Below are 14,998 nucleotides of genomic sequence, written 5' to 3'. Positions count from 1 at the left end.
ATGGCAAACATGTGGTCAATACAATGTTCGAATTTGTCACAGATGACAGCTGACACACGCAGCTGCCAACGTCGTTTCCCAGTGTTGGTCTTTTTTGAGCAAATGAAGATTTAGAAAAGCTTCTCTGTATGTCTGGCATTCTATGCCATCAACTAATTTCAGATTTGCAAATGAAGTAGGACATTTGACATTAACCAACAGTATTCTTATCTAGTAACACTTTGGATGTACTGTGTAAACATGGCTCATTATGTCAGATGAATATTGATTTTGGTAGACTTCTTCACACAAGCCTCACTTACGTTGTTGGAATTTCTTGATGTAGCATTCCATGTACAGTACTTTGGAACTTATGCATGCAATAATGTCTTGGCAAATACATCTTCTTCACACCCTGCAGAAAATGCTGCAAGTGTTGTGTGCACTGGTTCACCAACATCATTTCACGCAGTGCCTGCCACGAAATACACCCTTTGTTCATTTTCGAGATGAACATTGAGATGAACAACACTGGGACGGCAACTGTGTATTGTGGGAAAAAAAATGGTCAAGACAGCCTCATTGCTGCTGATACATCAACCTCTTTGAAATTGACTCACTTCATCATTGCAGGTCTGTCAATATTGACTACTGCCATATCGCTACCTATGTTGATGTATTTGCTTACATACTTGATCGATTTGATGGAATGACAATGATGATATGAGCTTTAAATGTTTTCAATAACAAAGGAGGCCATGGCACAATCCAACTGCTGTTGATTTTCATTCTGATTTTTGTTGTTGTTTGACTTCCACCTTCTGGCTTTTGGCGTCCGTATTGTGGATGTCTCTCACCACCAGTGTGTGTTTCACAAACTAACTTTCTGGGATACTTTTTCATGCATTCATTATCAACCATGCAGCTTGAGCAGGTTCAGTGCTGTGCACGGTCCGCGCACCATGTTTTTCATCACAATACTGTATCGAACAGCGGTACATCTTCTTCAGGATTAGGAATTTCTGCACAAATGAAATCATCAATTTGAGCTGCATATATTTTCATTTTGTGTGCTACGAGTCCTCTCTTCTGCCATTCAGTTGCATATGTCCGGCAGTGAGTTTCACTATAAATGTGATGTTTCATAATTAAGTCCATCAATTTAGCGAGTTTTTGCTCATATATTCGTGCAGTCAAATCGTGTCGATCGAGCGGATGCTGACTGGACAATAGAAGCTCTTTTATTTCGTGCCGTGTCGGATTGCGTGTAAATGTGATGAAAAAGTCAGAGCGGCCATACGAATGGACGTGTGTCGTGGCATCTAGTGTATATTCGTGCATTTGCCATGAGCTGCCACTCGACACTGCTGGGAGTATGATCATTTTGCCAACGTCAGAAACATTTCCACAGTTTGTAACTGCATCTTGCAAATGAATGTATTCTTCTGAATGCAATGATGTTTGTATTTACCTGTAACTGGACTAGTTTGCATAATATTGAAGTGAACAATAATATGGAAATCGTAGACCTGCCTTAATGCAAAAACTTTTGTTGTTTATTTATTTATTTAACAATGGAAACTACTCCAGGTAGAAATTTCAACAATGTAGGAAACGACAGACTGATATTTACAGTAAAGAAGGCACATCAAGGAATATGCATTCTGGCCCGAGAAGTGTCTTTTAATTGTGCATGTCTGCAACCTGAGATATATATTTATTCTCAAACTAGTTTCAGTGACAAATATCACCACCATCCACGGGTTCCTCAATTCTTATTTACACCACAGTATGGTTTTACGATCATTGCCACCACTATTTCTGGCATACTTTCTGAGTTTTTCTCGGCATACATCACGTCACTTGCAATTTTGTTGGGTGGCACACAGAAAAAAAAATAACTTTCACACCTCATTCATAATGCAAAACATGTGACATATGCGAACAAGTGGCTCGTGAACATTCTCTTTCATTTCTCGCAGCATATTGGTCTACTGATTCCGACGTGCGCAACTGAGCAGCACCTACACATTCTCTTTCGATTGTTACAGCCTGTCACTCTTCTGATTTTGATGCACTTGAATCAGCAATTTGTAAACAATCTGCTCCATTCCTTGATGCACGTTGCTCTTGTGATTGTGATGCACACGATCGAGTAGCACGTCAACATTCTCTTTCGATCCTTGCCCCGTGTTGATCTCTAGATTCTCATGCACGTGAATGTGCAATTCGTAGACGATCTGTGTCATTCCTCATTTGTTTGAGAAATTCCAATTCAATGTTTCTATGTGCTGTGCTGGTGGATCTACTAAGTGACGAATGTTTGGGAGGCATATTTTTTGACAAAGCTATTAACACGATATACGCTTGTATAACCAAAATATTGTTCACTGGTTCAATGAAAAACTTCAAAAATTACTGTTTGCACTGGAAAATTTCAATTTGGCACTATAAAACACTGATCTGCTTCTTTCTGTCAAACTCAAATATCTCACAACTGCCACGCTCTTTCAAATACACTTGCCGGTATGACACACATGCCGCTTACTGTTTTATCACAATCACACGAGCGTTATGGCTGCGCATAAAATATGAAGAAACAAACAAACATTGACTTTTATACATGGTGTCCCATTTACCTTGACCAACCTAAATTACTGTTTGTCCAGACGCAAATTACAAAATGTTTCAAGCAAATGGTCATTGTAGCTTTGTTTATCACAAAGATATGAACAGTGGTATAACTTTTTTAAATGGCACCCTGTATTTTTTATTCGGTAATTCATTTTCTCTCCTTAAGACCTATTTAAAAATGTATCACAATGTACCATTCACTGAAAAACTACATTATTAATTACATAACACAAAATTGATGCTCCCAGCACTTAGCGCAGGTACTCGGAGTAATGGAACACATCTACGTGCTGATGTTGACAGCGGACAAATGTAAACACAAATAGAACAACCACCCGTCATTCCGTCAGCCATCATCAATTGAAGAGTTGTGTGAGTAGAATCTACACCAACAAAGAGGAGGTAGAAATGCTACTCATTTATGGGGAATGTAAGTTAGCAGAACAGTAATTGCAATAGTTTTCTTATTTGTGAGTACATTTAGTACAGTTGTTTAGTCCTATTAAATACTGTTGTGTGAAGTTGGCATGCAGTAAAGGCTACTGTCCTTCCTACAAACTGCATTGATATAATATTTCTTTTATTGTTGTTGATTTTGAAGGTAGGCGAAATGCTACGCAGGCAGCAGAACTGTACAGAGCGATATCCTGACAAGAACCCACCTTCCCGACCGAAGTTTCCTCATCTTGTTGCCAAGCTTCAGGAAACGAGGAATTTCAACCCATGACAATGCAATCATCGTAGCACTCACGGAGATGAAGCTGCCACAGTTACTGTTCTCGCTTCCGTTGCCACGAATCCACATGTGAGCACACGACAGCTTGGACACGAGTTTGGCATTCCTAAAACCAGTGTACATTGGATTCTTACACATCACCAGTTTCACCCTTACCATGTACACCTACATCGAGAATTGCACGGGAATGATTTCCAGAATCACGCACAGTTCTGTCAGTGGGCACAGCAGCAAATCCTCACCAACCCGAACTTCTTCTCCAGTGTTCTATTTACCGATGAATGTTCTTTCTCAAAGAAAGGACAGGTAAATACAAGGAACATGCATTATTGGTCCAGCGACAACCCACGATGGCTTAGACAGGTGAAACATCAGCGTCAATGGAGAGTTAATGTCTGGTGAGGGATGCTTGGAACTACAATTATTGGCCCTTATTTCATCAACGGTATGGCATATGCCAACTTCCTCAGATGAATTCCTCCTCCTCTTCTGGATGAAGTGCCACTAAGAACCAGAATGCTTATGTGGTATCAACCCGATGGATGTCCAGCACGTAATGCCTTGCATGCACATTGTGTTCTGAACCGAAGGTATCCTGCCAGATGGATTGGTCGAGGAGGAACAGTTACTTGGCCTACTAGGTCTCCTGATTTAAATCCTCTGGACTTTTTTCTTTGAGGATGCATTACAGACGCTGTCTATCGCGATATTCCAACTTCAGAGGACATGCAGGAACGTATCGTGCTTGCTTGTGATTCTCTTCAGCAGGCAACACTGGAAGCAGTAAATAATTCTTTCATTCAACGATTGCTCCAGTGTATCGGTGTCCAGGGTCACCACTTTGAGCACCTTCGAATGTTCTACTCCTGGGCAATGGTACAGGAGAGTCAAAGTCAATTTTGTGTTATGTTTTTACTTGGTTTTCATTTGTTTTCTGACAACTCCAGCTAGTGGACGAGTTTGTGATCCCAGGCTCAGAGTCAATGTCGTGTTATGTAATTAATAATGTTGTGTTTCAGTGAATAGCACACTGTGATACATTTTTGAATGGGTCTTTAGGAGAGGAAATGAATTACCGAATAAAAATACAAGGTGCTATTTAAAAAAGTCACACTGCTGTTCAAATCTTTGTAAAGAGAAAGCTGCAATGACTGACTGATGTCTCCGATGGCTAAAGAACATTTGCTTGAAACATTTTGTAATTTGCGTCTGGACAAACAGTTATTTAGGGTGGCCATGATAAATGGGACACCCTGTATATCAGATGATTATTACAAAATAATAATTATTACTACTTTTATATTACTATCCTCATTATTAGTGGCAACAACTGATAATGCCAAATCTACAGTGTTGGGAAAAGCAAAAAAACAGTGTCTCTCTGTTTGTACATAATTTATATATATACAAAACATTGAGAAGGTATTCTGATGCCACAGAATTACACTGCTCCCCTCCCCCCCCCCCTCCCCCTCATCACTGTTGAGAAAGAGCCAGGTTACAAAATAAATAACATAATAAGAATGTTCTACAAGCCGTACCAGAAAAGTGACTGGTTGTAAGTGTCAATATGAAAGCTTTTAATTAAATGCCATCAATATGGAGACATGATGTTTTATTTCTAAAATATCCATATAGAAATACAGCAGAGATATGTTAAACAGTTGAACCGCAGTCAACAAAATACATTCCTCATTTCTTTTTAATTTATTATAAGAGAATAACAAAATTAAACTAAAGAGAAAATCTCTCAATATTGATCTCTGTTTCATATGCATTGCCACTCTCAGGATCAAATGTTACAAAGCCCACTGTAAAAACTCCCTGGGCTGTTGAGGAAGAAATGGCAACATTGTTAAAGGGGTCATTCTCATTATCAACAGATAAACAATGCTGGTCTTTCATAAGAAGAACATCACCTTTGACATTTTCTCTTTTCCACTCAATGAGTTTTTCCAGTCTTCTGTTTCAGAATAATAATTTTTAATAGCTATTACAAATGTACAAGACACTTTGACCATATCGGATTTTGAGATTTTATATGCCCGCATCAACAACGTTGCAGCAGCGTCTTTAGAAGCGAAGTAGTCAGTTATACAGGTTGAAATTACACAGAATGGTTTCACGGCTTTAGCCGAGTCGACAATTTTATGGAACAGGGCATCAGTTACCATTCTCCATTTCTCTATAACCTCTGTCACAGTTAAAAAAGGTGTGCCCACTCATTAAAAACTTGTGCATTATCTCTTCAAACTATCTCACACTACACAGAGGAGACGTAGATGCACACCACGTCTAACTCCAAAGGGAAGCACTGCTCAGCACATAGATCATGTGCCACCTATTAATGCACGTCTGAAATATTTTCACCACAATACGGCACCCAAATCGAGTCACAGGCACACAAGAGAGTACTGAGAACACGACAGTGAAAACGCATTGCTGAAAACACGGAACTTCGAACATTTCCGGTTTCCACGCTCCAAATGCTCACAGGCTTTGAGAATACGATATCCACCCGTACCGTAACGAGAGAGGTAGACCGTTTCTCACTCTCGCTGCAGACCGAGAATCAGAGTAGTAAGTTTGACAGTTGTCCTAGATAACAGAACGCAGCATATCATTTTCTATGGAGAGAAGTCTTCCGAAGTAAGAGTGATTTCAGGTGTGCCGCAGGGGAGTGTCGTAGGGACCGTTGCTATTCACAATATACATAAATGACCTTGTGGATAACATCGTAAGTTCACTGAGGCTCTTTGCGGATGATGCTGTGGTATACTGAGAGGTTGTAACAATGGAAAATTGTACTGAAATGCAGGAGGATCTGCAACAAATTGACACACGGTGCAGGGAATGGCAATTAAATCTCAATGTAGACAAGCGTAATGTGCTGTGAATACATAGAAAGGAAGATCCTATATCATTTAGCTACAATATAGCAGGTCAGCAACTGGAAGCAGTTAATTCCATAAATTATCTGGGAGTACGCATTAGGAGTGATTTAAAATGGAATGATCATATAAAGTTGATTGTCGGTAAAGCAGATGCCGGACTTAAGATTCATTGGAAGAATCCTAAGGAAATGCAATCCGAAAACAAAGTAAGTAGGTTACAGTACACTTGTTCGCCCACTGCTTGATTATTGCTCACCGGTGTGGGACCCGTACCAGATAGGGTTGAGAGAGAGAGAGAGAGAGAGAGAGAGAGAGAGAGAGAGAGAGAGAGAGCAGCGCACTTCGTTACAGGATCATTTAGTAATCGCGAAAGCGTTACGGAGATGATAGATAAACTCCAGTGGAAGACTCTGCAGGAGAGACGCTCAGTAGCTCGGTATGGGCTTTTGTTGAAGCTTCGAGAACATACCTTCACTGAGGAGTCAAGCAATATATTGCTACCTCCTACGTATATCTCGTGCAGAGGCATACCGACAATCCTCTTTCCACGAACAATACGAGACTGGAACAGAAGGGAGAACAGATAGAAGTACTCAAAGTGCCCTCCGCCACACACCATCGGGTAGCCTGAGGAGTACGGATGTAGATGTAGATGTAGATGTGCCATTATATATTCTGTGCCATCACAGAAGTAGAAAATTGTAGCTTCATAATAATAATTGCAAATTACATTAAATTTCAATCAAATGCGCACGCCACGCACCTGCTGGGGCCCACCCTTGCCTGCCACCTGCGGAGAGGTGAGCGGCGATGCGGACGGTGAGGTGAACGATCGCGGCGTGGGTGGCGACAGCAGCTCGGCGCCAGACCCGGGGCCGCGCACTCGCTGCTCGCCCGGTGTCAGCTGCAGGCTCAGCTGCTGCTGCTGCTGCTGCTGCTGCTGCTGCTGCTGCTGTTGGAAAGTTGATCGTTACCTCCAACACTTCTCGTCACTCGTGTAAAGTCAGGTTTATAGGCGGTACTGAGAGACACTTATGGTAAACGTGAAAAAAGATAAAGTTCACATGCTTATCAGCACACAGTATAAACCACCAATCTTCGGAATGTGAAAGATGGAAGAAACATTCTTTCTCAAATGACATTTCCAAAATTCTGCTCCTAAGGGAGTGAAATTATGGGTTGAAGCCTCTTGTCATATTGTCACCTTGTTTATGCTCCTTTAGCTGCAAATGTGGAGTGTGACGAGAATATTATTTATCGAGGGCTCTCTGTGAAAAATGGTTTTGTGAAATTCGACCCTCAGGAACTGAAATTAATAGCAAAGTGATTTTACATTTGGACACTGTCTTAACAGACAGTTACGATCGAAGAACTTCTTAAAACTCAGTTTCTAAGGAGGTGTGGGTGGTAGAAAATTTTGTTGTTGTACTGATGCCTTGTTTAAATTACACCCCAGAAACTTGAAATTTTGAGACAACATCCATTATGTAACATAAGTGGGCACTAAGAAATGATTTTAGAAAATTCACTGAGTGCTCACATCAGTATTCAGTTTTTTGTGTGGGGATGTGACAGTCTACAATTTCACTACCAGACATCTGGGCTAAGTCAACAGTCCTACAAACGTGACCTGTGAACATTACATTTGTTATACACTGTAGGCATCCTCTCAACAATTACTTTTCTTTATTCTGTCCCTAAACACACACACACACACACACACACACACACACACACACACACACACACACACAAAAAAAAACAAAGGATGCAAAACAAATATTCGTAACTTCACACTACAGCTCATGACACACACAAATAATTGACCATGCGGGTTGCATTGGAGCTCCTCAGATAGAAATAAGTTACACAGCCATGAAGAAAAATCATGGAATACAAACAATGGGCAATAACAACAAAAAAAGTGACACTCTCTGAAATAGTGAAAAGCATTGATCATTTGAAGTACAGCAAAACACCACTCTCACATTTTTCAAGGATCTTTAAAAAATGGTGTAAAAAAATAAGAAAGTGAAAAAAGTGGAACCACCTAACCCTTAGCATTATCATAGTTTATGTATGATATATGTTCGTGATATGTATCAAAATACTTGTGAGAGGCTTGTTTATTATGTTATAAACTTTTTCTGAATTTGTTACTACGTTCAGCCACCGACGTGACATTTCCTGACACTTTGGCACAATTTTATCGCACTAAAAATGCCACATTTTGGACAAAAAACAGTGGCATACTGAGCAGCTCCCATGTTTATTCAAGTGTTTGTGAAGCCAAGTAGCCATATTTGGTGGTTTCGTGTCTACATTTGCGTACTAGCAAAAAATGCAGTTTTTAAATGTTGCATTGTGTTAAAGATGCCTCCAAAAAACATTATTTTCAATGCCATTTGTCCTGTTTAATTGTTGAGAAAAATTGAGATTACTAGCTGAACATAGTATCCTGAATTTATTTGGTTGTTTTAGATTTTATAATGAAAAGTAGGCGAAATAGTGTGAAGTGTGTTAAATATAGTGCACGAACATAGAGACAGGGCTATCATACAGATTAATCTGTTACCACCAGCTTTTATTTCACATTCAAACTCATTGGCTTTGGCAACTCACAACCATACTATCATCTCCAAACTTCATTTAGACCTTGGGCTATATACAGATCAATCTGTCAATGCAATCAAGATTTCAGGGTGTGTGTGTGTGTGTGTGTGTGTGTGTGTGTGTGTGTGTGTGTGTGTGTGAGAGAGAGACACATAAAATAATATTAAGCCATTTTACATACTAAACTGATCTTTCATTTGGATGGTCTTACATACTGACATAACGAACAAATAGGTAGTAGTTCTTTTGCAATATTTTCTCCTGTTTATAAAGACAATGAAAAGTTTTGATGCCTACACTTGTGCCAGAAATGCAGCATTTTACTGCCCACACGGCTGCATTTACAACTGCAATAGGAGTCTTACTAACACTATCATTGTTGTCCCATAAATGAAAGTCACTCATACATTCAACAGATACACTTTCAACACCAACACCAGTAGGTACAAAAATGTTGGACTGGATGCTCCAATTGAAGGCATTCTTACAATGCAGAAAGCAGAGTTTCATTGTCATCATTATCACACAGATGTGCTATGTCAATCCATTTCCTTGACCTGCTTGAATGAATTCCACTTTCTGACTGGAGCTGGAGATAGAGGGCTGCTTAACTCTGTCCATGCACTGACAATTCAGTGCAATGTGCCTAAAATTGCCATTTTAATGGAGGCTTTAATGGAGCTTCTGTCAAACTTCTGCACAATGGTTTTCCCAAGAGAGTAATGCCCAATTCCAAGGGCCACACTTTGCCCGTGTAGTTCAATGGAATGAATTGTAACTACACACTGTGCAAATTTATATTTTTTGGATAGGTAGCAATTCACAAGCAGGAGAATTTTCCTATTGTAGATTCCAATTCTTGCATCAAGACTATGCAACTGCTTCTCAAATAGTTTTGATCCCATCCTCGCTTTATTATTGCCACTGTAGTTTGTGAGCAATGTTTTTACATTTTTATAATAATGTAGTTTTTTTTTTTTTTAATTTGCCAATTACAAACAGTTTAATTTTATCAGATACATCAGCATTTGCACCTAGCTAAAAGCGTAGCTGGAAATGAGGTCAGTTTCATCTATGTTGAAGATGTCCTTTGGTTTATACTAATTTTTTTAAGTTCTTGTGATCTATCCTCTGCCATTCAGTAACACTTTTTGCATTTACAATGTTTCCTTCACCAAATAAAATTTTGTATACAACCTTATAGTGCTTCTTGAGCCTATCAATACACCCTTTAGATGCTTAGAAGTACTGGATTACCATCAGTACTATTTTGCACAACAGTACGCCATTCACGGGGATGTTGAGAATACATCCTGTCTGAAACAAGTTATTCGTGATTTCTTCCGGCTCTGCATATTTCATGGGTTTTTGAATCCGGTCCAATGTAGAGTCTTTGTTTTTGACAACAGAGTTCAGCACAAACACAGGCGTCACTAAACTTTGAACTAATACAATGTGTGTTCCATGAATAACTTAAAACTATTTCAAGAATTTTTACTTTATTTTCTATCAAAAGGATCTTCCTATCCCTTTTCATAATTTATTTATTTATTTACACGTCAAGTTCCGTAGGACCAAATTGAGGAGGAAATCTCCAAGGTCATGGAACATGTCAGCAACTTCTACTTGAAAGAACGAGCTAACAACACAACATACAATCACTTACCTACAACTACGAACGTTAACAGGTAGATACAATTAACTCCCGGAACGGTGGCTGGCAGGAGTAGCTGTGTCAATCAAAATTGACTTGCCACAGTCTATAGTGGCACCTCTGCTGGTGCAGCCACTGTATTCACCCTACTTAGAAGACAACACTATGTTTAGTGCTTATATAAACTATAAACAAAACTATATTATTAGTTGCAAGTATTGGGAAGCAGACGGCCTGTGTGTACAATTGTTGCCTCATGTTCGAGTTAATACTGAAACTATATGGCTATAATAATATCGTGATATTACTTTTAGTGTAGCACATAGTATTGGAAACCAAGCACGGTAGTCACCAAGAACAAGTGAATGTTCACCTGAAGTCACAGCTTTTTCTGACTTCGATCGGAACAGTTACTCCCATTGGCCACCGGGCCGAGCAGACCTCGGCAGCGACAGCTAACAAATCACTAGTGCTACGTATCGTTCAGACATTTACCGACTCAGATCTGCTGAGTAGACTGCTCAGGGGTCAAGAATGTCAATTGTGTAATGTTTGTAAACACTACTTCAAGAAGGATAACTCCATGCCAGACTCATTTAATGGCAACGGCGTCAGTTTTATCTCCACAAATATTGTTTCATAAGGCATAGATCATGGGAAAATTGTAAATACGTTAAGAAAATGCTAATTCCAGAAAAGTAAAAAAATGGGTTATACAGTACTCAAGGACACAATCCCGTGTAAGTATTTCGTCAGATTTGCAATCGGCACCTTCTACAAAACGTCAGATGAATTCGACCACAACATACAGAACCAGATAGAAGAGATGTGCAGTGCATAACAGACATCTGAAGTTGCCTAATTCATACTCCTTTGACCTATTTCTGCAGTAATAATACAGCTGCCACTTCCCATAAAAAAGCGATGGTATGTATAGTCGTCCTTGTAATTCACATTGTGAAGCAATACATGTAGTTCACGTTTTTAAAAACTCTATGTATATGTATATGTTCCAGCAAAACTGTATAATGTAAAAACAGATATCTACACAGATGGCTTACTACCTACAAGAATGAGAACCTCATGCGCTCCTAGGAATGAGTTTAGAGTTAGTGAAGGAAAGGGATGGGAATGACATGCGAGCATAGCTCTGAAATCCCAACTAAACTCGGTAGACATTTGGCTCACTACCTAGGAAAAGATACTGTGTGAGTGACGCACTTGTAACACTGGTGTCTACGAGGAAGCTCTGTACAGCTGGGAGCAATGACTAGAAAAATATACTGTCAGGTGACGTAGTTGGGAAGCGCTAGGTAATCAGCTAGTCTATTTATAAAACGAGTAGAAAAATGAAGGTTAGCCAGACAAGTACTCCGACACTGCCTCGATACCTTACTTTGACATTCGTTGACAGTATCTTTCACAAAACAAACAGTAAGAGAGAATTTTACAGGCAGTCACCTAGTGAGAGACAATTGTCATTCGGGTGACCGGACGTGTAAGAACGAGCTAGAACACGAGTTGCTCGGCTGTTGTCTCTCGAAACGGACCGGATGTATCGTGTGCCAAAAACCGTCTGCAATAAGTAGGTGCTCAGCTTCAAAGGTACCGGGGCACAATTAACTGTGAACAGATACGACTAAGTTAGAATGAAAACTGCACGCAGTCGGGCACAACTAATAATGGCACAGGTTAAACAGATACGCCCGAGTTCCTACGGTCGTACGTTTGTGGTCGACCTGCAGACTCGTAAAATTCAGTATCTGGTAATCCCGGAGACAAGTAATACGATACCTACGACAAGTGAAAGATCTCTAATAAAGTGGTATTCTGAAATATAGCCAGTGGCACTGACGAGATCACAAAGACTGTGCTACGTTCACACACTTTCCTAGTGGGACCGGAACCTAGCAGCTGGATCACGCTTTTCTCACAGGGGCAAACGGAGGCACTGGCAGCAGAACTACAGGTGATCTGACAAAGTAAAATATTGCATAACTAACGTAAATGTTGGATTTCTACTGTTGTGATTGTTAACAGGCATTTTGTGGATATTCTACACAAATACTGTAAAAGGAAAGCTTCTTGAAGACTCAAAGTTTCTGCAAATGGAATTATAATTACCTCACTTTCAATCTTTGGCAACAGAGAGATCAGAGTAGTGAGGGAGGAAAAAAAGGCACTGAAGAATGTCTTACATCCAGGGAGGTGGAAAAAAACAATACTGTTATACGATTCACCTCTCGTAATCCAAATTCCGTTAACAGCTGCAATCAGTCACAGCCTCTCAGAAAACGGCTTTACAGACACGACAACGCTGAAGATCTGAGGAAAGCAAATTCCGGCACACTCTCCCAGACGAGGGAGAAAAAACAGCATTACTTTATAAAAGGAACTGACCAGGCATTCACCGGGCTACTTTACGAGAAACTCACATCAGCTTTACCTCTGCCCATCAGTGTTTGACATCCGGGAGGTTACTTTCAGAGCAGGTGCTGTCGGGAGGAACAGAGGATCCACTCCTCATTTCGTGACACGAGATCGAACTATTCTGAGAAAGCGTAATAAAACCCCGAGAAAATTACGCACATTCAAAAAAGTTGCCCTGTCTGTCATACGTAACGGGCTGTGCGATATAAGATCTCCGATACCACTTTGTTGCAGTCCGCTCACTGCCAGCTCCTGTTTCACAAACCGTTCGTTCACAGCATGTGTTTTTCGTTTTAAGCCCTCCTGTCATTTTTGTTTTCATCTATAACCCAATATTTGTGTTTACAACACACTTTTGCCTTACATGATGTATCCGTATTTTGACTTTGATCTTTTGTCCTTAATTTTAATGTTTTTACCATTCTTGCAGCTCTGGTGGCTAATCAGGAAGCAGTCACAATTATTCTTCGATTACATGAGCCACATTACAAGACTGTCAAAGACCAACTGTTCAAAGAACAGCATATGCTTGCATATAGGCAGTATTTTAAAGTAACTAACAATTTAATTTTCTAAAGAAAATGTGTAAATTTTAAGAAGTCTAGTCACATCAATGATAATAAAAAAGGACTAATTGAGAATGACTTTTCTGCAAAGAAAAATTATTAATTATTATCTTACAGCTAGATGCTGTTGCTGCTGGTGGTAAAGTTGTTGCTGAGGTTGTTCAAGTTGCAACTGCTGCTGCTGCTGCTGCTGCTGCTGCTGTTGCTGCTGCAGTTGCTGTTGCTGCTGTTGTTGTTGCAGTTGTTGTTGAAGTAACAGCTGTTGTTGTTGTTGTTGTTGTTGTTGTTGTTGTTGCTGCTGCTGCTGCTGCAGGTGCTGCAGCTGTTGTTGTTGCAGCTGTTGTTGCTGCAGAATGCGATGCTGCATTTGCAACTGCAAAAACGACAGTAGCAGGGATACATACGAGTGTAATTTTTCAAATCAAACAATCACTGTCAAAGGTATCCACTGCTCGTGAATGAGACAGACCTGCTCAGTAAAACAAAGCAAACCATCATTCTTACATCTAGGTAGTGTATAATACCCATTTACCAGTCCTAATGACCAAGAAATCATCTGCACAATGAGAGTTTATCCATGATTATTTCATGACTCATATTTGCTTTACAATCCAATGAGTCTCATCTTAATGTAATGTCCTGGATTGTTTCATTCTTCAAGAGTAGTAATAGTTATTTGTAAATTTCATTTTTTGTTCAACTGAAGTGCATCAGGATGACTACTCAAACTGAAGAGATTGAGAATTCCAGGTACGGGGAGGAAAATCACGTCATACAAAGCTCCTGAGAAATTAACTGCAAGTGGGGTGGTGGGGAAGGAAGGTGTCGATCATCTCACAATAAAGACTTTTCTTTCTTCTCAGTTGCAGTTTAATTGTAGTTCTTGAATGTTGATAATTTATATGAACCAATATCCAAATAATCAACCCCCTCTGAAATACTAAGTGTTTTGAAATGTATGGTTTATAAATCTCGATAAAATTAAATTCCAGTGTCAGTTTAAAAACACAGAATTCCCCAGATTTTTTTTATTTTTCTAGGTAAAATGTAATTGCATGACAATTCCAGGTTTTCCAGAAGAAACACCACCCTGTGGATTGAACGCACACATTGAGAGAGAGGGGGGGTGAGAGGGGGGGCAGGGGGGGGGGGGGCGAAGGAGAGGGGGAGAATAATTCCTTAATTTTTTGTGGAAGATGATGGATTTTATTTAAACATGCTCATAGTGCCTACATAAGGAAGTTAAGTACTTAAAAAAGATCTAACAATCTTGTTGCTACAAAATATGGATAATCAAAACAAAACGTCTGGTTTTCAAACACAGTATGGCAACTACTTTCCATAATTTATGTGGATACAAACCAGTGTTCACTAATGCTGTTAAAAGCTAAGCACCTCTCACATATGACAAATTTCTTTTCAGAGAGGGGGGGGGGGGGGGGGGGGGATATTGTTCCTGATTTTGACTTTCTCTAAAGATCCTAAGCTGTTT

At 39.8% G+C, this 14,998-nt stretch overlaps 1 protein-coding gene across 1 annotated transcript in view; it reads right to left on the bottom strand.

The window, feature by feature from the left end:
- LOC124552384 (histone-lysine N-methyltransferase 2C-like) overlaps nt 1–14,998 on the bottom strand; it is a 434,288-nt gene that overhangs the window by 96,264 nt on the left and 323,026 nt on the right. The window contains exons 60-61 of the mRNA XM_047126647.1: nt 13,622–13,681; nt 7,007–7,186 (exon numbers count right to left, since the gene is read on the bottom strand). Coding sequence (XP_046982603.1) covers nt 7,007–7,186; nt 13,622–13,681 — 240 coding nt within the window. The remainder of the gene's footprint in view (nt 1–7,006; nt 7,187–13,621; nt 13,682–14,998) is intronic.

The sequence above is a fragment of the Schistocerca americana genome, chromosome 10, assembly GCF_021461395.2.
Source record: "Schistocerca americana isolate TAMUIC-IGC-003095 chromosome 10, iqSchAmer2.1, whole genome shotgun sequence".
Classification (NCBI taxonomy): domain Eukaryota; kingdom Metazoa; phylum Arthropoda; class Insecta; order Orthoptera; family Acrididae; genus Schistocerca; species Schistocerca americana.
Note: the sequence above shows the minus strand (reverse complement) of the source record. Positions and strands in the feature narration are given on the sequence as shown.